Raw genomic sequence first — 14,836 nt, forward strand, 5'->3', positions numbered from 1 at the left:
GAATTAATTTCTTTATTCTGATTAGCTGGCTGACTGATCGAAAAAAACAAAAAAACAAAAAAAAAACCGAGTCATCTATAGCCAGCTTAATTAAACGAAGATTGAGATACAATAGGAGGATGCAGAGAGGTCATAATGTTTGTTTAATAAGTGTAGGAGGTAATGAATCGGTATTGTACACAGCCTTAGAAAACAAAAGCCTCAATGGCATAATGAAGAAAACTAGAACATGAGATACAAGTACTCCTCAACATGTTGAAAAAAATAAATAAAAATAAAAACCTGGATACATATGGAGTGTGTTTATTTTACACACATTATAAGTGTCAGGAGGTTGTCTAGCATTCATTATCACTAGATATAAAACATGCTGCATATAACGAGAAAAGAATTAATGGAGCATATGTCCTATGTTGCATAAGAGCATCCCCAGTAATTGTTCAAACTGTTCCTATGACAACTACACTGACGTCTTTTTTATCGCTGTTGAGATTCTATTCTAGGTAGACACACCTCAAATATTGTTTCTCACCCTTGGTGAAATAAATGTTGAAAAATAAAGAAATGGTGGAAAGTTGGCAATTGTCGGATTTCCTTTTAATCCCCTAACCCCAGATAAATGCTGCAATAACAAAAACGTATAAATAGAAGTGTTATACTATGGAAGGTACACCACTGCCCTCTACTGTCTATATTGTGTAATTACAACAGCAGGTCTAGCTGCAGCCAGATCGGCAAACATGAAAAACTGCTATAGGTACTGGATGTTTACCTCTGAAAATTGAAAGCAAAACTTCATCTTCGATCCCTTGCCATCATTTTCCTCCCTCCATGTTACTTTGTATTAAATATTTTTTGGGACGGCTAATTACTTTTTTTGCAGGACCCAGACTTGCTTTCGGCTTTCTTGATGAAGCCTCTTGGGATACTGTCACACATCCCAGGAGGCTTTAGGGCAATCTCTACTGTACTGTGCATGCACTGGATGAAAACAACTGCACTGAGCATGAACCACAAGCCGTCATCGGGGAGCTGGCTGAAAGAACCCAGAAGAGACAGCTAGCTCCCTAAAAAAGTCAGATAAGAAGATGGTGGCACAAGACCCGGAGCGCCGAGTTGGAGTGGCAGCTTACACCAGACAATGCTACATTTGCTGAGCCTGTGTGTACTAATTTTTTGTTGTGGAAGGCCCTGAGGAGAAGTTAAGGAAGTGAAAATAAATTTGTAAAAAGAACGGTGGGGAGGGCATGCTATAAATCCTGTAAGCAATCTTGTAAGCAGAGAGCAGGGACGGTGACAAGCCACGCTGTCTGTGTCCATGGACGCATGCAGCCCAGCTATGGATCAACCAGTGATTTAATCACCAGCAGGAAGATTTTTCACTTTTTGAAGAATTGCATTTATTTTTATGTTTTATCATATTTTGGGACTATCAGTCATGTTTTTATTTGTATATTTACATGTATTGATTCATGCTAGCAGCGCGACACTTTTATTTGTTTTAGTCTGTTTTTTATGTTTACACACAACACGTGTTTGCAGCAGATCATTTATTATTATTCTCATTATTTGGCAGCGCACGATTTTCTTTACATTGTAAGATAGACCAATGATCTAACTATGACATCAGGGTTTCCGAGACTGACAGCAACCAATCCACAACTGGTCTACTTGATCTGGGTAATAGTAAGCACCATGCTTCCTGCCTGTGTCTGGCCTTCCTGCATTGTAAATAGCTGAAGCTGCTTAAAGTGCCCTTGGATGGCCGCTGCCCTGCTTTGCCCTAACTTACCCACTGTATCAGTAGCCTGTCACCGGTCAGCTGGCCCAGCCACCTAATCAATACAAGGTGGCGGAGAGCAAGACCCTGGAGACTGTCACTGAGCAGAAGAGGATCATGCAGGAGATAAAAAGCACAGATTTGGCCTGCGTGGGGCCTACGCTGTGCTAAGATGGCAGGGAACGAAAGTTTCAGGTTGACCAATAATCAGATTTTCTCCTTTGTCCTTCTATACCGGGGAATCCTAATGACAAGACATCCGCATGCTGTCACTGTTATTGTTTACTCTTGTTACTGTTATGTTGGCTAGAACAATGTCCAAGGCCAGTGTTTCTCAACCTATTTTCAGTCAAGGCACCCTTTAAAAGTATGGAGAGGTCCCGAGGCACCCTTTAAAGGTATGGACAGTCCCGAGGCACCCTTTAAAGGTATGGACAGTCCCGAGGCACCCTTTAAAGGTATGGACAGTCCCGAGGCACCCTTCAAAAGTATGGACAGTTCCGAGGCAACCTTTAAAATTATGGACAGTCCCGAGGCACCCCATTCTAAAAACCAATTCCCACTGCTGTCTCAGGCAATGAGGAGGCAGAGTCCCCATACAGCCGAGGCTATTGTGAACATTGCTGGATAGGAGGGGGGTCGGGAAAGGATTGGGGGGGGCAGGAAAGGATTGGTGGGGGGGGGGAGAGCGCTGCACACAAAAGGCTTTTTGCCTTCATACATAGAATGTATGAAGGTAAGAAACCTTGAGCCTTTACAACCACTAATTTTTCGGAACACCCACACAAGCCTAAAGCAAGTTTCTTATTCGATTTCCTTTAGATTTACCTTCAGCTATGTAGTACAAGGGCCTGCCTGACTGCATACAAATTGAAAGTGTTAGGGCTTGATGTCATAGTATATGGTTTTGGTACATCTTAAGGATGGGTTTTATAGTAATGGGGGACAAAGAGGTCAATACACTTCACATCTTGGGTTTCCAAACCAACATATTCTGATGTGATCTAGAAGAGGCATTATTTAATGTTTTGTATTCCAAAAACAATGTCTTCAAATAAGCACGGCTTATTTTATCAATGACACGGAAAACTGGAAAGTTGCATTCTGGAAATGTGTACAATATGATATAAAAACAGCTGTAACTGACACCACAGTAGTTTGCATTTATTCCTAGAAAGAAAGTATATTGTGCTCATTTGAAGCCATACTTCATGGGTGCAGTTTTGAATAATAAAGACACCAGTTTTAAAGCAGAGACGCTGGTTTTAAAAATGGAAATGATACTTTATGCTGATGAAAGTTACTTGACTTTGTGATGATGGGATTGGAGTTTCATGCTGCAACTAAACACACATTGAAAACTATGATAAGGGGAACACCTAGAAGTATTACGCTGCTTACCTCTGGGATCAATAGGAATATTGTAAGTGTCCCCAAGAACTATTGGCAGTGTAAGAGAGCAAGAAAAGAAAAAAGGAGCAGGAGGGAGACAAAGGGCCAAAACAACAAGAGGAGGAACAGAATATCAGTTTACTTCAGTTAAAGGAGAATATTAAAGATACAAAGCAAAAATTACAAAAGTAGATAAAGTCAGTAGAATTCAGAGGGAAATGAGTGGAGGAAAGCACCAGAAATGTAGGAGAAAGTGATTACAAAAATAAAAAAGTAAAAAACAAAATAGAAATGAAGAGAAGACAGGACAGACACAGATATAAAAGTCTAAGAGTTGGCACAGACAGGCAGATGTCTCCTCGAGAGTGAAAGATGTGAGGACCTCTGCCTATGCTATGTAGTGCTGAGACCCACTGCCCTCTCTCCTGTGACACACTCAGCAGGCTGAAGTGCAATACAGGCTGTACAGAGATTATCCAGAAAAATGAAAAATCATGGTGTCTGATCACAAACACTTCCAATGGATGAAATGGCTTGCTACTGCCCCATAGGATAGCCCTTAATAGACAGATCTTCATTTGAGCATTCCTTAAAGTGAACTTGAGCCCAGACTATAAACACTCAAGTATTTACATTTTCTGAATAAGCGATAAACACACTTTAAGTCCTCATTCATCTCTGTAACTACAGGCATTTTGAAGAAAGTTGTCTTCAATGTTCACAACAGAGGCATGGAAATCTTAGCTGGTTTTCTATTACTTTCATCTCAAGTTTTCTAGTCTATCTGTATCCCCTCAGCACCAGCCACACTATCTGTATTGAGGATGCCGCTTTGCCCTTGAAGGGCCCTACTAAGCCATCCTTGCGTTCATGCTCCCAGCTCTCACCTAGAGATGCTGCATGCTTCCATGGAAAGATAGCCAGGCAGCAAGCCACTCTCCTGCTTCCCCTTCAAAACAGTGCATAACAAGTGCTAAGAACATATGTCCCCCTGCCTGGAAGTTCAGAGAAGCACCATTCTGAGACCATAAGCCAGCAGCAGTGCCGCTTCTGCTGCAGAAAAATCCCAAGCATCTCAGCCCTGTCTGCATTTTCCCTCCTGCAGTACAGAACTTTACCCATCCCCCACATCTCTGTCCCTCTCCTCTTGCATCCATTGACTTCTTACCTAGCAAAACAATGCTGCTACCTTGACTCCTTTGAACCTACCCACACACTACATGTAGGAATATAGCTCTTGGGAGCTGTAGTTCTGGGGGGCATGTACACATCAATAAGAACTGACCTAGGGCACCCTACTGATCCCTTCCCTCAGCAGTTGCCCCCTGCTAGAATTTTACAGGCTGGGTAATGCAATAAAGCCATTACATGCTACAGGAACAACATAAAAGACTAAAATAGTGCTGTGATATACTTTAGAAGGTGAGAGAAAGGTTTTGGGGTAAATCTGAATCATGCCTATACATATTCTTTAAATAATGCACACAAAGACAAGACATGGTATGGCAAGCTACAGCTGTGGAACCAGGTTTCAGTTAGAATTCATTCAAATAAAAATATGACAAGAAAACTGACAACGCAAAAAAGAAGACAGTTGTATGGGGTTTTGAAATAAAATGGACCTAAATATGTGAACTAGCTGGTGGAATTCTGGGGAGTTGCATAAATAAAGGACTGTAGAAGTGACAGATTACCTTGTGAGGCCAGCATGGCTCCTGCTGTCTCCTGGAACTCAAGTAACTGTTGTAGGAAAAGGATGGCCTGTGTGGAGAACACAATTGCTGGATTACTACATTTTTAAAATGGCACAATTAAACCTGGCAATGGAAAGCAAGAAGCTGTCAGCTGCATACAAGAGCACATAGCAAGGTTAACTGGCCAAATATCTATTGCAGATCATGGAGAATACTTACATTACTGGTCAATTCGTGCACCGTACCATCTTTGGACATGCTGTTCTCCTTATCAGGATCATTCTGTGAAAAGAAAATTAGGTTTTAACCCACATGTACTTCCAAAACCATATCATCTGCTTTCATATGCTGCTTATAAGGTGGACATTAGTTTTAAGAGATATGAACATACAATCCAGTCTAGATATTAGATGTGTACCTGCAGACTAATGCTATGGATCCTCTAGTACAGCGGTTCTCAACCTGTGGGTCGCAACCCCTTTGGGGGTCGAACAACCCTTTCACAGGGGTCTCCTAAGACCATCGGAAAACACATATTTCCGATGGTCATAGGAACCGAGACACCGCTCCTCTATCAGTCTCCAGGCGGGTCCGCCCACATGCAGATACGTCCACATTTCCCTGGACCGCGATGTGTGCACGGGATGACATGCCACCCCTGTCACCTGGCCCCATTCCCGGGATCACTCAACAGCTCCGCCTCCTCGCTAGCGATTGGCCGCCGGAACTGTAGTTCAGGAGAGGCACACAGGCGGAGGTAGAGCTTGGAGAGGAGGAGCCGAGCAGCAGCGCGAAGATCAAAGAAGATCGAGTGAGGGAGCGGCTGGAGAAGGAAGACAGCTGACAGGTAAGTGTCTGTAGCGTGCAGATGGTGCTGCTGCAGCCAGGTATGCTGGCTGTAGATGGGAGAGGGAGGGAGCGAGCCCAGGCTGGAGCAGGAGTCAGCAAGGTAAGTATCATTGGTGTCAGTGGGAGGAATAGTGGCCCATCATTGGTGTCACTAATACCAATGATGGGGCACTATTCCTCCCACTGACACCAATGATGAGGCACTATTTCCTCCCCCCCCCACTGACACCAACGATGGGGAACTATTCCACCCCCCACTGACACCAACGATGGGGCACTATCCCCCCCCACTGATACCAATGATGGGGCACAATTCCCCCCCACACTAGTATTAATGATGGAGCACTATCCCCCCCCCCCCCACTGACACCAATGATGGGGCACTATTCCTCCCACTGATACCAATGATGGGACACTATTCCTCCCACTGATACCAATGATGGGACACTATTCCTCCCACTGACACCAATGATGGGGCACTATTCCTCCCACTGACACCAATGATGGGGCACTATTCCTCCCACTGACACCAATGATGGGGCACTATTCCTCCCACTGATACCAATGATGGGACACTATTCCTCCCACTGACACCAATGATGGGGCACTATTCCTCCCACTGATACCAATGATGGGACACTATTCCCCCCACTGATACCAACGATGGGACACTATTCCTCCCACTGACACCAGTGACGTGGCACTACTCCTCTCACTGCAAAATTACAGTTATGAAGTAGCAACAAAAATTATTTTATGGTTGGGGGTCACCACAACATGAGGAACTGTATTAAAGGGTCGCGGCATTAGGAAGGTTGAGAACCACTGATCTAGTGGTTCCCACTGTTAACTGTTCTGACCTCAACTTCTGTCCAAATAATATTGTCTAATACACTGACAGCAACACTGCAGGAGCAGTGAGGGAGTGCAATCAATAGGAACTTCACGTCAGGTTCCAGGACTGCATACAAATGTACACATAGAGTATCCTAAACCAAGCTTTTTCACTTTCATCTAGAAAGTGACCAGTCAATGAGCATACACTTTGCTCTTGGCTAACAAATGCCTCCATCAACCAAACACCTGTTTGCAATGAGCCACTGAGCAGTTCAAAGGCTTCTTGTATTTTTTCCAGTAAAGTGCATTGTGATTTCAAAAACTCAGATACCATGGGCAGCACAGTGGCTAAATGGTTAGCACTTCCGCCTGACAGTACTAGGGTCGTTGGTTCGAATCACAAACACGGCACCACCTGCCTGGAGTTTGCATGTTCTCCCTGTGCCTGCGTGGGTTTCCTCCGGGTACTCCGGTTTCCTCCCACATTTTAAAGACATGCTGGTAGGTTAATAGGATCATGTCTAAATTGGCCCTAGTATGTGTATGTATGAATTTAAGTTAGGGACCTTAGATTGTACACCCCTTGTGGGTTAGTGACTGATGTGAATGTACAATATATCTATGTAAAAGCGCTGTGTAAATTGACGGCGCTATATAAGTACCTGAAATAAAATAAAAACCTTCACCTGGTATGTTAGTCAGCTAGAATGTAAAATATCTCTTTAAAATATTAGGCTTCATGCACACTGGGTGTTTAGCCCCAGCGCATGAGGCTCTGGTGTAGAGCTGCGGCTGAAGGACACAGGTGCACTGCCCAGCCCGCCCTACTGCCAGCAGCCTGTCAAACCCTATGAGAGTCTAACAGTTGCTGCAGCTGGCTAGTGCACTTGTGCAGTCCAACTATTGATTTATTTATGGTACTTCTATAGCGTCAATTTACGCAGCGCTTTACACACGCACGCACACACACACACGTGTGTGTAAAGCGCTGTGTAAATTGATGGCGCTATAGAAGTTTATATATATATATATATATTGTACATTCACATCAGTCCCTAACCCTCAAGAGGTGTACAATCTAAGGTCCCTAACTCACATTCATACATACACATACTATGGACAATTTAGACAGGATCCAATTAATCTACCTGCATGTCTTTGGAGTGTGGGAGGAAACCGGAGAACCCGGAGGAAACCCACGCAGGCACAGGGAGAACATGCAAACTCCAGGCAGGTGTTGCCGTGGTTGGGATTCGAACCAACGACCCTAGTACTGCCAGGCGGAAGTGCTAACCACTAAGCCACTGTGCCGCCTACAGCTATAAGTCAAAGCCTCATTGCACTGGGGTCAAACGACCAGTGTGAATGAAGCCTTAGCATTACCTGGTGGTCTATGGGTAACTAAGTGTTAAAACCTGAATCAACAGTTTTTAGTCAAATGGAACCAAACCTCACCTTACCTTAATACTGTCTGCAAAATCTTCTAGAGCTTTGGCTCCTGTTGTCTCTATAGAGTTTATAAGATTTGGAAGTTTGTTCTTGGTGCTAGCAGCCGTACCCTAAACAGTAAAAAGAAACAGGAATACCATATAAAATGTATATTTAGGAAATATAAATAAATAGCAGTTTATAGTATTCATGTACATTTATTTAGAATCCTGCATTACATAAAAGCTAAGTAAAATCAAAGAAATAGTCAGTCGGACATTGTATGAACAACCTGTATATGCATTGTTTTATTTCCACTTTCTTCTTACAGAGGTTGGGCAGGGTGTCTAAATGAGACTGCGCAGTCCAATAGGCAGTGAGCACCTAAGTTTGACCCAGTGCGCTCAGCACTCATTGAACATGTCCGTAGACAGATAGTCCCTCCCTAAACCAGGACGCTGTATTTTGACAGCGGCTCCTGGTGTTGTCGGAATACACTGAGCAGCGGCTGCAGCCACTGAGTGAGTAAGATGTTTCAACATTCTCCTTTGACAGACGTTAATGAAGAGATTGACTTCAGTCGAGCTGAGACAGCCACACATTGATCGAAATTCGGCTGGTGCCTACTGAACCAGCTGAATTTCGATCTATCAATAGCCAGCTTTACATAGCTGGTCAGACAAAGGCCATCTTTTCTGCAACAAAATTCTGTGTGGGGAAGCTTATAATGAAAGGTGTGACTGCTACTGTTGCTTTTAATACACTGCTCATAAAAATTAAAAGAAGACTTTTTAATCAGAGTATAGCATCAAGTCAATGAAACTCCTGGGATATTGATCTGGTGAGTTAAGTAGCAGAGGGGGTTGTTAGTCAGTTTCAGCTGCTTTGGTGTTAATGAAATTAACAGATAGAGAGAAAACAGATGGCGCACACACCTAGTGCATTATCCAAGGTTTATTGTAGGAGTGAAAGAATAATAAAGACACTCACAGACAAAGCATGTATCTAAAAAGCATAGAAAAATGACAATGGCCACAATGGCAGGCAAGGTGTTCTCACTGTCAGTGCAGTCAAATGGCTGACGCATTTCGGGGACGAATCCCTTTCCTCAGAGCTGATGACCAGCCTCTGATGCAGATGTATGATGTATGAGAACACCTTGTCTGCCGTTGTGGCCATTGTCATTTTTCTATGCTTTTTAGATACATGCTTCGTCTGTGAGTATGTTTTTATTATTCTTTCACTCCTACAATAAACCTTGGATAATGCACTAGTTGTGTGCGCCACCTGTTTTCTCTCTATCCAGTGGCTGATTTCCCCCGTCTGAGGAGGGCTGCACCCCTGAAGCATTTCCTTTGGTTGTTGCTGTCCTGGTACCCTTGGCTTCCCTTTTGGCTGTGCATATCCTGAGGCGCTGGAGAGTACATACGATATTAATAAAATTAACAACAGGTGCACTAGATGGGCAACAATGAGATGACCCCCAAAACAGGAAAGGTTTTACAGGTGGAGGCCACTGCCATTTTTTCCTTACTCATCTTTTCTGACTGTTTTTCATTAGTTTTGCATTTGGCTAGAGTCCTGTTATATCTACAGGAATGGAAATTCTCCACCCAATGGGCCACAGATGTTAAAAAAAAATACAAAACTTAACAAGGGTTTTAACTATCCCCAACTCTATTCAATCAAAAAAAATTGGTTAGGGATTAACCTTAAAGCATAACAAAGGAGAAACTTTTTTATACCAATCCAGAAGGCTAGTTCGTGTAAAGGGGAAAGAATCACCACTGCTCCCGACCAGCCCAGGTGAATATAGGATAAAGAGTGTCCTCAACCTACATGTCTCCACCAAACCACACACCCTGACGCATTTACCCTGCCCACTGGTAAGAGGGGCGAAATGCCTTAGGTTGTTTGGTTTGGTGGAGACATGTATGGTTATAACCCCTGTCAGTTTTTTTGAGGGAAATTCCTGCTTGCCACCAAAAGTAATGTCCCCATTGGAAGATTTACCCTCTATTTCTGTTCTGGTGACAACTCAAAATTCAGGATTTTCTTTCATTTTCACTCTCGGTGACATAGACCACGGGGACAAATAGAGTAAATCTTCCTGATGAGGTCACAGATGGCAAGAAAACCCTGACAGGTGTTCTAATCCCTCTCTACTCTATCTAAAAAGCTTTGGCTTTAGTTCTACTTTAACCCCTTGCCCTCCAGGGGATTTACCCCCCCCCCCTTCCTGACCAGGCCATTTTTTGCGTTACAGCACTGCGTTATTTTAACTGACAATTGCGCAGTCATGCAATGCTGCACCCAACTAAAATGTATGTCCTTTTTTTCCCACAAAAAGAGCTTTCTTTCGGTGGTATTTGATCGCTTGTGCATTTAAAGAAAAAAAAAAAAGACCGACAATTTTGAGCAAAAACAATATTTTTTAATTTTTGCCATTAAACATGTCCAGTAAAAAAATTTTAAAAATCAAATTTCATCATAAATTTAGGGAAAATGTATTCTGCTATGTTTTTGCTAAACAAAAAATACCAATACGTGTAAATTAATTGGTTTACGTGAAAGTTATAGTGTTTACAAATGGCGGTATATATACTGGAATTTTTTTTTTCTTTTACTAGTAATGGCGGCGATCAACGACTTATAGCCGGACTGCAGCATGCATTCTGACATGGGGGGAACTGACATCCCTAGTGACACCAATACACTGATCAGTGCTAATAAAAATAACTGACACTGTACTAATGGCAATGGACAGGTAGGGGTTAACCTGTGGGGCGATCAAAGGGTTAACTGTGTGCTGTTTCATAGTAAGCTGTGTGTGTTCTTTCAACTGTAAGCACACTGCTTTGTATGGCTGTTATGCTGAGCCATACAAAGCAGTGTGCAGGAGCTGCCAGGGGAGAGAATTGTATTGTTTACATACAGTTCTCTCCCCCATCGGTAATACTTGGCGATCACCGGGTGCCGACAAGTAATCACCAGCCGGGACCCGGTGATTGTCAGCCGAGGCTGCGAATAGCGGAGCGGGTAGGGCGCACATGCCCCCTACCCAGAAATGCAAAATCACGTATATATACACACATGATTTTGTGCACCCCTGTCGCCCTGTAGCAGTATTTCTGCAATAGGTGGCAAGGAAAGCGGTTAATGGCTCAGGCCCATTTTCTCAAAAGAGCATGAACCCACCTGCAAAACTTTGTCGAACTCAGGCTTGAGGAGCTTCAGGTGCCTTAATATAGGGAAGATGCTCAAAACAGAGGTGAAGTCATGCCTGGAGTTAGCTTTCTTTGCAGCTAAGACAATGTTTTCTCCCTCCAGCATGAGGTTATCCAGGGTCTCCTGATGGAAAATAAAAGTAGAATTAATTATATTTTATCGGTGAGATAAGCAGAACTGGTATACTGTCAGTTGTCATTCTACAGTAACAACCAACCTGGATGAGAGAATCAAAAGTCTTCTTTTGATGATGTTCAGGGATGATGTCCATAAGTAGCTGGTATTCACTCTGTGCAAGTCGCACAAAAGCACTGATACAGTACATGTAAGTATCAATCTCAAGATCAAGTACATCTTCCTTCCCTAGGACAGCAAGAAAGGAGATCTCATAGAAAAGGTTATATTATGAGCATCTACTCTCTAAATCTGCCCTTCTTAACCAGGGTTCTATGGAACTCTTTGGTTCCTCTAGAGGTTGCTAAGGGTTCTTTGAGCATTTATCAGTTTCTGCCTCCCAGATAAGTAATCAATGACAATGATTTTTTTTTTTTGCCATCTCTAAAACGAAAACCTTCACAATGACCAAAACTCTAGGAGCATTCTTTCCGGTGACCATCACACTAAAGTACACTGAGCTGTAGATATAGTAATATTGATGGGGGTCCCTGAGACTGGAATGTTATTTAAAGGATTCTTTTATGTAAAAAAGGTTGAGAAAGGCTGCACTAGATATTGTCTAGTTTAACAAACCTTGTACATGGTGGGACATCATGGTAGCAAGGGAGGTAGCACTCTTGGGTGGAGGTAGTGGCTTCTGAATTTAATGTCCACCATAAATATTGCTGTCAATTGGAGCATCACAGTGACAAGGGGGTTAGGACTCTTGTTTTGCAGTACAGGGTTCTGAATTTAATTTCCACTATAAACGCTATCTGTGTTCACAGGTTCCTAATTCATGTGTATTCAAATACTTTAGATCAGTGGTTCTCAACCACCGGGCCATGGCCCACTGCAGGGCTGCAACCTCCCTCCTTCCAAGCCTCAGGGACCAGAGAAGGCAAAATATAAGCAGATTAAACTTTAAAATGATTCTAAAGGTTGTAATTAAAAAAAAAAAAAAAAAATAACAAACATGTTCCACTTACCTTCTCTGTGCAATGATATTTCACAGAGCAGCCCCAAACCTCTTCTTTGGGTCCCCTGCTGGTGATCCTGGCTCCTCCCCCCCCTCTGAGTGCCCCAATAGCAAGCCTCTTGCTATGAGGGCATTTAAGCAGGCTCGCTCCCAAGCCACGTTACTGTGAATGGATACTGTCTATTCGGCTGCCTCCACCCTCTGATCTCTCCTCATTGACTCACTGGCTGAGAATGACAGCAGCAGGAGTCAATGGCTCCCGCTGCTGTGTGAGCCAATGAGGAAAGAGACCCATGAGAGCTGCGGCTCTCATGCACATCACTGGATTGAGATGGGCTCGAGTAAGTATACGGGGGGGGGGGGGGCTGGGGGGATGATGCACCCAGAAGTTTTTTTTACCTTAATGCATAGAATGCATGTGAATCCTGGGTTTAGTAATACTTTTGTTTTACTAAACTCAGGACCCTGCATTCACTATATATGGTCTCCCACAGTACACAGAACATAGAAGTGCAATTATTAATATAGTAAATATAAACTGCTAAATGCCTTTTCTCATCAGCAATTAGAACAGTCTTGTGACTTCTATCAATATCCAGCAGAGCACTGGTTAAAGCTTGTAGGAGGAGTTTTCCTTTCTGCTCTAGAAGAATGCAAAACCCCTGACTTCTGTCTGGACAGTGCTGATTGGCCCTGTGCTGATCACATGCACGCTCCCAAGAAAAAAAAAAAACTCTCTAGCAATACACACTAAACTGAGCATGTGCAGAATGGCTACGGGTTCAGTCTGTCTTATCAGGAGATAAGACATGGACATTGGAACAAGAGGAGGAGCAGAAAAGACAGGATCAAACTGCCTTTTTACACAATGGAGGATTAACCCCTTAGGTTCCACAGTGAGTATAACAAGCATGCTTTACTGCATGTACAGAATGATTTTACTGTTGTGGGTTTAGGAACACTTTAAGGTAAAAAACCTTCTGCCTTTAGAACCACTTTAAGCTTGATGTCTACATCAATTATGTATCTTTTAAATGTGCTGTTCATAGCCTTCTCCCATTTTGTAACATAAGAGAGGGCATTCCTCCCTTCAACTTTTTATCAGGAAGTATTACTAAACAAAATGACCCCAGAGGATTGCAGGCTGCCAAAGCACACACTTACCTTGCCCCTGTCATTCATCTGTCAAATGCCTGAGCCTCTACTTTCCACTGATTGACAAATGGTGGACTTAACGCCAGGTGAAGGTAGAACTTAACGCTGACCTAGAAAGATGCCAGGCCCTTTCGTACAGAATGGGCCTAGAATTCAAGGGTACAAGGCTGATTGGAAGCCCAACACAGGTAGTAGTAGTTACCACCTCAGCAGTTTTTAGTCCAGGACAGGTTCACTTTAAGAAGACCCAACTCATATAGTACAGTGTAGAATGCTCATTTAAAAGGCAACCCCGCAATCTGATGAACCAGTACTCACCTAAAGGTGTCCCGTGTTTTTCTCCCATTGTTTCTCCATGGAGCCTGCTACGTGAATCTTGTTCATGACCTGATCAGTGTGGAGGGTAGGTATACTGTTATCCAGTAAGTTACACAGAGGCCTGGGCCACGCAGAGTGGCAGTCCGGTGTCCAAAGAAAAGGGAGAGGCGTGGCACGGGAGTAATTACAGGTCCCTTCACAGAAAGTTACCAAGTACCATGCAGGCTATAGTCTTCTTATTGTCATTATGCGTTTTGTTCACATTGTCGAAGACATGTCATACTAATAAAGCTGAACTCCAGGCAAATAAATAAATGGTTGAAATAAATTGCTCTGATACACAGTACAATCAGGCTTGTGACCTTACTTTTCTTTTCTCCAATTAAGCAGCAAAGTTTGGACATCACCCTGCCCCCAGCCTGTGAAAGGACAGTGACTGAGAATCCGCATTTTATCCCTCTGTCCCATTCCTCCTGTCAACATATTCCTGGTCAGCAAATCTGCATGCTGCACACTGATTGTCCCCCTGGCGCTGCCCCTCCCTCCCTGAGATCTGCTGTATAGGTGGGTAGCAACTCAAATTAATGCAGGCCATACATAGTTTGAATTCTGAACGATTTTTCATCCGAAAATCGAAAACATCATTCGCTCGGTAATCCGATGGTGCCATCAATGATTTTGAAAATTGTCCGAACAAGTCATAAAGTTCACCCCATATAACAGGCAAAACTTCTGTTCCTTCCAGGTCACAGCTCATGCGCATATTCTTTTCGGAAAAACGATCGTACGATTTGACCATTATTGAAAATCGGTAATTTTTCACGAATTTTCCAATATGCCCCATCACCGAAAAGGGGAGGAACCACGAAAATCGGTCGGTGCCAATGACCCACTAACAGAGCGAAAATTGGTTGATTACTCTTAGGTCTGATTTTCAGACGAAAAATCGGTCGAATTTCGACCCATGTATGGCCGGCCTTAGGTACTGATAATTGCTACATTTGAAAATACATTTAATTT

General features: G+C 43.2%; 1 protein-coding gene across 6 annotated transcripts in view; it reads right to left on the bottom strand.

Annotated features, from left to right (window-relative positions):
- The window catches only part of EXOC7 (exocyst complex component 7), a 56,715-nt gene that overhangs the window by 18,951 nt on the left and 22,928 nt on the right, over positions 1-14,836 (bottom strand). For 2 of the 6 annotated variants that reach the window (XM_089690672.1, XM_089690670.1), the window contains 6 exons: positions 11,426-11,571; positions 11,179-11,331; positions 8,013-8,111; positions 5,086-5,148; positions 4,867-4,933; positions 3,182-3,220 (listed from right to left, as the gene is read on the bottom strand). In XM_089690672.1, coding sequence (XP_089546798.1) covers positions 3,182-3,220; positions 4,867-4,933; positions 5,086-5,148; positions 8,013-8,111; positions 11,179-11,331; positions 11,426-11,571 — 567 coding nt within the window. Of the gene's footprint in view, positions 1-3,181; positions 3,221-4,866; positions 4,934-5,085; positions 5,149-8,012; positions 8,112-11,178; positions 11,332-11,425; positions 11,572-13,816; positions 13,886-14,836 lie in introns of all 6 variants that reach the window. The other 4 variants (XM_089690675.1, XM_089690674.1, XM_089690673.1 and 1 more) reach the window with 3 other exon arrangements.

This window comes from Staurois parvus, unplaced genomic scaffold (genome assembly GCF_062004578.1).
Source record: "Staurois parvus isolate SC_StPar_1 unplaced genomic scaffold, SC_StPar_1.0 ptg000538l, whole genome shotgun sequence".
NCBI classification, from domain to species: domain Eukaryota; kingdom Metazoa; phylum Chordata; class Amphibia; order Anura; family Ranidae; genus Staurois; species Staurois parvus.